General features: G+C 49.7%; 1 protein-coding gene across 1 annotated transcript in view; it reads left to right on the top strand.

Annotated features, from left to right (window-relative positions):
• Nucleotides 1–5,920, top strand: part of TNNT3 (troponin T3, fast skeletal type) — a 29,674-nt gene that overhangs the window by 8,655 nt on the left and 15,099 nt on the right. Inside the window, exon 4 of the mRNA XM_069108619.1 lies at nucleotides 1,192–1,210. Within this exon, the coding sequence (XP_068964720.1) occupies nucleotides 1,192–1,210 (19 nt within the window). The remainder of the gene's footprint in view (nucleotides 1–1,191; nucleotides 1,211–5,920) is intronic.

Raw genomic sequence — 5,920 nt, 5'->3', positions numbered from 1 at the left:
TCTCAGAGGTGGACCAGTCTCTTTCCAAGCCCCTGTTCTTGCTTCCTTCCCCCTCACTTGTTTCTGGAGCTGGGTCCCACCACCTTGCTACCTTTCTCTTGCTTCCCTATGTATGTGTGGGTGTGTGGCTGTGTTTGTGTATATGTGTGTGAGGGAGGTGAGGAAGAGGGGGAGGGGTTTGTAAGTCCCATAGCTCTGGGCTGAGAGTGATAGAGAGAAAGAAGGAGGGCATGGCTCCTGTCTCTGAGCACAATAGGATGGAGGCCATGGGCCCATGGGCCAATCCCCTCTGCTCTCTGCTGGCTGGATCTTTAGCAAAGGCCGTGGGGCCTTTTTGTACTTGCTGGTCCCTTTTCTTCCAATCTGGGGCAGCCTGTAGCTCAATGATGGCCTTATCTGCTCTCCCTGTCCTTGACTAGCCTGCCTTCTAAAACTGGGCCACCCCAGTGTTGCCCAAGCATTCTTGCCTTAGTGATGGAGCTGGGCCCTATTACTGAGCAGCAGAAGGAGGCAGCATTGGGGAACTGGGTGGGAGTAGGAGCTGGGCTGTGGCCTTGCAGAGAAGCCCTGCCTGCTGGCGTTCAGAGAGCTGGAGAAGCCACCCTGCCCTGCTCCCCCCTCAAGCCTCATTTTGCTTAGTAGAAGCCTTTCTCCTTGTCCCCCAAGCTCTGAGTGCTCAGAGCCAGCAGCTATGAAGGAATTGAGTCTGTCAATGGTCAGCCCTGGAAACGGTCCCCTCTGTAGGTCTTCCTCTAGGGATGGGGTGGGGCACTGGAGGGGAGAAACCAGAGACAGAAAGGCAGCAGCAAAGCCAGGCTCTTTCCCAGGGAGGAGGAGTGGCATGGGGTCTCCCACCCATGGGTAGACAAATATGGAGTCCAGAAGAAGGCACTGATTGCAGTGGGAGTGATGGGGGGGGGGAATAAGTCTGGGAAGACTCCCTGGAAGCAGGGACTGAGCCCAGGATGAATGAGAGTGGTCCTTGTGGATCGGGGCTGCCTCCTGCCCAGGACTCATGGACATTGGGGGAGGGGGCAGGGTACATTGTCAGTTTGATGGGGGGGGGGCCCACCTCTAAGCTTAGACTCCCCCCCCGGTCCCGTACCCAAACTCACTTGCCCCCTCCCCCCCCCCCCCACAACTCCCCTTCCCTGTTCTCATGCTGGTGGCTTGGTGCTGTTTGGGGAGCAGAGGAGAAGCCCCGGCCAAAGTGAGTGGAATCTTCTTGTGGGGGCCTGCTGGGGGGCTGGGGGCAGGGAAGGAGGGAGGGAGGGGCATATCACCAGAGTCCCCCAGAGGAGGAAGGATGGTCCAGAGAGCTTTCTGTCCCTTCTCCCTGAGCCTGCCAACAGCCCCGAGGACTGGACACTAGCCCATTTTACAGATGGACCAACTGAGGCTGAGAGGCCACCTGAGGGCAGGGGGCCTGGGTCCAGTTTCGAGTGCCACATCTGTGAATGACTTGGACAAAGGCAGAGATGAATTGCTGTCCAGATGATGCAGGGGTGGGAGGAGAACAGAAGCAAAGCCTGATGATCCAGGCGGACTGGACAAGCGAGTCAGGCCCCCAAAGGCCCATTACAGGGATAAATGCTGCTGGCCTGATACAGGAGAGGGAGCCTTCCATGCTGGATCTTCTCTAGATCAATGAAACCATGGATCTGACTGAAAAAAAAATAAAGTTTTATATTTGAATTTTAAAAATCAGCTATCTAGGCAGAGGATTGGAAAGTTTTGGATAAATAAGAATTCATCTAAAAAAGATCTGAGGCTTTCAGTGGACCCCAGCTAAGCCAGTGGTATGACCTGGAGGCATCTGAGGCCACAGGAATGATAAGGTCATGGTTGCTCAGTCGTCTCTGATTCTTTGTGGCCCCGTTTGGGGTTTTCTTGGCAAAGATACTGGAGTGGCTTGCCATTTCCTTCTCTGGCCCATTTTATAGATGAGGAAACTGAGGCAAAGAGGGTAGAGTGACTTGCTCAGGGTCACGCAGCCAGCATACGTCTGAGGCCAGACGTGGGCCTGGCTTGGGCCTAGCATCCTACCAACAGCACCACCGCACTGCCTCATAAGCACAGCAGCTAATACTCACACCTTGCCTCCTGTGTGCCGAGAGCCACGCTGAGGAGCCTCCTCACAACCCTGGGTAGTGGGTGCCGCTATTCCCATTTTACAGTTGAGGAGACTGAGGAAAACAGAGTCGCACAGCTAGGAAGTATCTGAGCCAGATTTGAACTCAGGTCCTCCTGACTCCGTGTCCAGCCCTCTAGATGCCGTGTCATCAGCTGCTACTGTAGCATTAAGATCATTTGGTCAAATGCTCAGCAGCCGCTAAGGGTTTATGTTGTGTCAGGCACTGCGCTAAGGGCTGCAGACAGATATAGGAGCTGGCCTGTTCTGTCAGGGGCACAGGGGAAGAAACCCCTTTCCCAAGGTAGGTGGGCACCTGCCTGCTCCCTTACCACCACAGAGAACACCCAAGAGTGCCCAGGGATGAAGGGACTGGCCCAGGGTCACCCAGCTGAAGCCAGCCTCCCTCTGTGCAGGCACTGTGGGGGTGAGATCACAGTTCAGGCATCATAGAGGCAGAAGGTGGTTTGTCATGTGTGAGGGATGGCAAGAAGGTCCATGTGGCTGGAGGAGGGCACCAAGGGCTTGAAATGTCTAAGAGCAGATGTTTGCTCCTAGGGGACTGGGGAGCCCCTGGGGTTTATTGAGGAAGAGAGGAGCCTGATAGACCTGCATCTTTAGGAAGATGCCCTGGCACCTGTGTGGACAGAGGCTGTGACAACAGAGCCCCGTTGGGGCAATGCCCATGTGGGCATGGAGAGGAGGCAGGGAGAGGGGCTGGACGAGGCTTGCGAGCAGCTTGGCTGTGGGGGCTGAGGGAAAGGGAAGAGTCCAGGAGACCACCAAGGTGGGGGACCAGGGGACCAGAACGATGCCTTGTTAGAGAGAGGATGTTCCTAAGACACTGGCTTTCTGGGGAAAGGAGGGGCCTATGTGACATTTAGGCCAAAATGTCCAATGAGCAGTGAATGATGTGGCCCCGGAGGCCATTGGAGAGCTGGGTCCAGATGGATAGATCTGGGCACGATTCGCATAGAAATGCTTGTCATGCCCATGGCGCCTGGGGATACTGGCATTGGTCTTCTGGAAAGGGGGAGAGGGCAAGGATTTTTTTATTTTTCATTTTATTTTTTTTTCAAATGCTTTATTAACTTCTGATTTACATCATTCATTTCCGCCAGATTTTGAGTTACAAATTTTCTCCCCGTTTTTCCCCTATCCACGCCCCAAAATAGCCCACATCACCTCCTCCAATCTGCTCTCTCCCATATCTTCTCCCATACCCTTTCGACTTTTCCAGTGGATCTCTATGCCCCAGTGCCTGTATATCTTATTTCCCAACTGCATGTAAAATAGTATTAATAATAGTATATATATACACATATTTGAATGTTTGATTTTAAAACTTTGAAATCCAGATTCATTCCCTTCCTCCCTTGTCACCCACCCTTACTGGAAAGATAAGCAGTTCAGTATAGGATGTACATGTGTAGCTAATGCAAAACAATAACATAGCAGATATATTGTAAAAGACTGATTATATTTCCCTCCCTCCTATCCCACCTCCCACTTGTTCTAGTCTCTGCTTTGATCCCATCTCTTTTCAAAAGTGAATGCTTCCAACTTCCCTCCCCCCCAGCCTTCCCTCCCTTCCATCATCCACCCTCTCATCCCCCTCCCCCCTATTCTCCTAGAGGGTGAGATACCCTATTCAGTGTGCACTTCACTCACTCCTCAAGCCAAACTCAATGGGAACAAGGTTGACCCATTCCCTTTTGCCTTCCTATTCTTCCCCTCCATTGTAACCATCTTCCCTTGCCTCTTCTATAAGAGATAGTTTACCCCATTCTGTCTCTCCCCATCTTCTCTCATTATGTTCCTCTCTCACCTCTTAATTTCACCTTTTAAGTATCATCCCTTCCTGTTAAATTGGTCCTGTGCCCTCTATCAATGTATACCTGTAAATATATATACACACATTCACATATGTATTCATATGCCCACATACCCTTATATATATTTCTATTCCCTTCAACTACTGAGAAAGGTTTCATAAGTTACAATTGTTTTTCCATGTAGGAATGTTAATAGTTCAACTTTGGTAAGTTCCTTATGATTCCTTTTCCCTGTTTACCTTCTCATGCTTCTCTTGCTTCTTGTATCTGAATGTCAGATTTTCTATTCAACTCTATTTTTTTTTTCAGCAAGAATGCTTGAAAGTCCTCTATTCCACTGAATGATCATATTTTCCCCTGAAAGATGATACTCAGTTTTGCTGTGTAGGTGACTCTTGGTTTGAATCCCAGCTCCCTTGACCTCCATAATATCATATTCCAAGCCCTTCAATCCCTCAGTGTAGAAGCTGCCAGATCCTGGGTTATCCTGATTGTGTTTCCACAATATTCAAATTGTTTCTTCCTGGCTGCTTGTAATATTCTCTCCTTAATCTGGGAATTCCAGAACCTGGCTATAATATTCCTAGGAGTTTTCTTTTTGGGATCTTTTTTCAGGAGGTGATTGGTAGATTCTTTCAACCTCTATTTTGCCCTCTGGTTCTAAAACATCAGGGCAGTTTTCCTTGAGAACTTCCTGAAGGATGATTTCTAGGTTCTTACTTTGATCATGGCTTTCAGGTAGTCCAATAATTTTTAAATTATCTCTCCTGGATCTATTTTCCAGGTCAGTGGTTTTTCCCATGAGATATTTCACATTGCCTTCTATTCTTTCATTTGTTTGGATCTTAACAGCATCTTGATTTCTCATAAAATCATTAGCTTCCATTTGCTCCAATCTAATCCTGAAGCAATGATTCTCCTCATTGAGCTTTTGAAATTCTTTTTCCATCTGGCAAATTCAGCTTTTTAAGGCATTTTTCTCCTCATTGGCTTTTTGAGCCTCTTTTGCCATTTGAGTTAGTCTGTTTTTTAAGGTGTAATTTTCTTCAGTCAGGCTGTTGACTCTTATTTTGTAATTTTCTTGCATCGTTCTCATTTCTCTTCCCAATTTTTCCTCCACTTCTCTTATCTGCTTCTTAAGGTCCTCTATGGCCTGTAACCAGCTCATATTTTCCTTTGAAGCTTTTGGTGCAGGAGTTCTGACTTCACTGTCTTCTTCCTGTTCCATGCTTTGCTCCTTTTTGTCCCCAAAATAGGAGTGTAATGTTGGAATCTTCTGTCTGTTTTGTTTACTTTGCCTGGTCATGTCACCCCCTCAGTCACTTGACCCCTGGGCTTTTTGCCACAGTAGGACTCTGCCACCAGACAGGGAAGCTTTCATCCCAAACACTGGGGTTTTCTCAGCTGCCGGAGGTATTAGATGGGTGCCCTCTCTGAGGTCTCCACACGCTCTGGCAAGCTGGACACACACCCCAGGATCTCCACCCTTGACTGCAATCCAGATCCAAGCAGGTTAAAGCAAGAGCGATTACCCCTCAGACTGGTGCTTGGTTTCCCTACACTCTGCAGGCCAGGAGCTGAAGCTTCCACGTGGCACTGGCTGGCTGTGCCGGGGTCTCAGCAGCTTCTCACCCCTGGGGGCAAAAGCCACGCACTCCCACTTACTGGTCCCAAAGTCCAGACTGCACTGGCCTCTCACTTTGTCCTTCACATCTGTGTGTTGACAAATCTGGAAGCAGCCACAGTGGCTGCTGATCTGGAGTCCCTCTGGCTGGTGGCTGGTCAGGCCCGCCCTGGGGCTAAAGCGTAGGTGTGGGGCTGGGCTCGGCAGCTGTGCTGGATTCCTGCCGGCCTGCCGGGCTGTCCTCAGCAGGAGGTTAGCTTCTCTGTGTCATTTTGTGGGTTCTGCAGCTCCAAAGTTTGTTTAGAGTCCCCTTTTTACATGGATTGGGGA

This window comes from Petaurus breviceps, unplaced genomic scaffold (genome assembly GCF_028583685.1).
Source record: "Petaurus breviceps papuanus isolate PSGF00001 unplaced genomic scaffold, PetGlider_PUasm1.0 90410, whole genome shotgun sequence".
Classification (NCBI taxonomy): Eukaryota; Metazoa; Chordata; class Mammalia; order Diprotodontia; family Petauridae; genus Petaurus; species Petaurus breviceps.
Note: the sequence above shows the minus strand (reverse complement) of the source record. Positions and strands in the feature narration are given on the sequence as shown.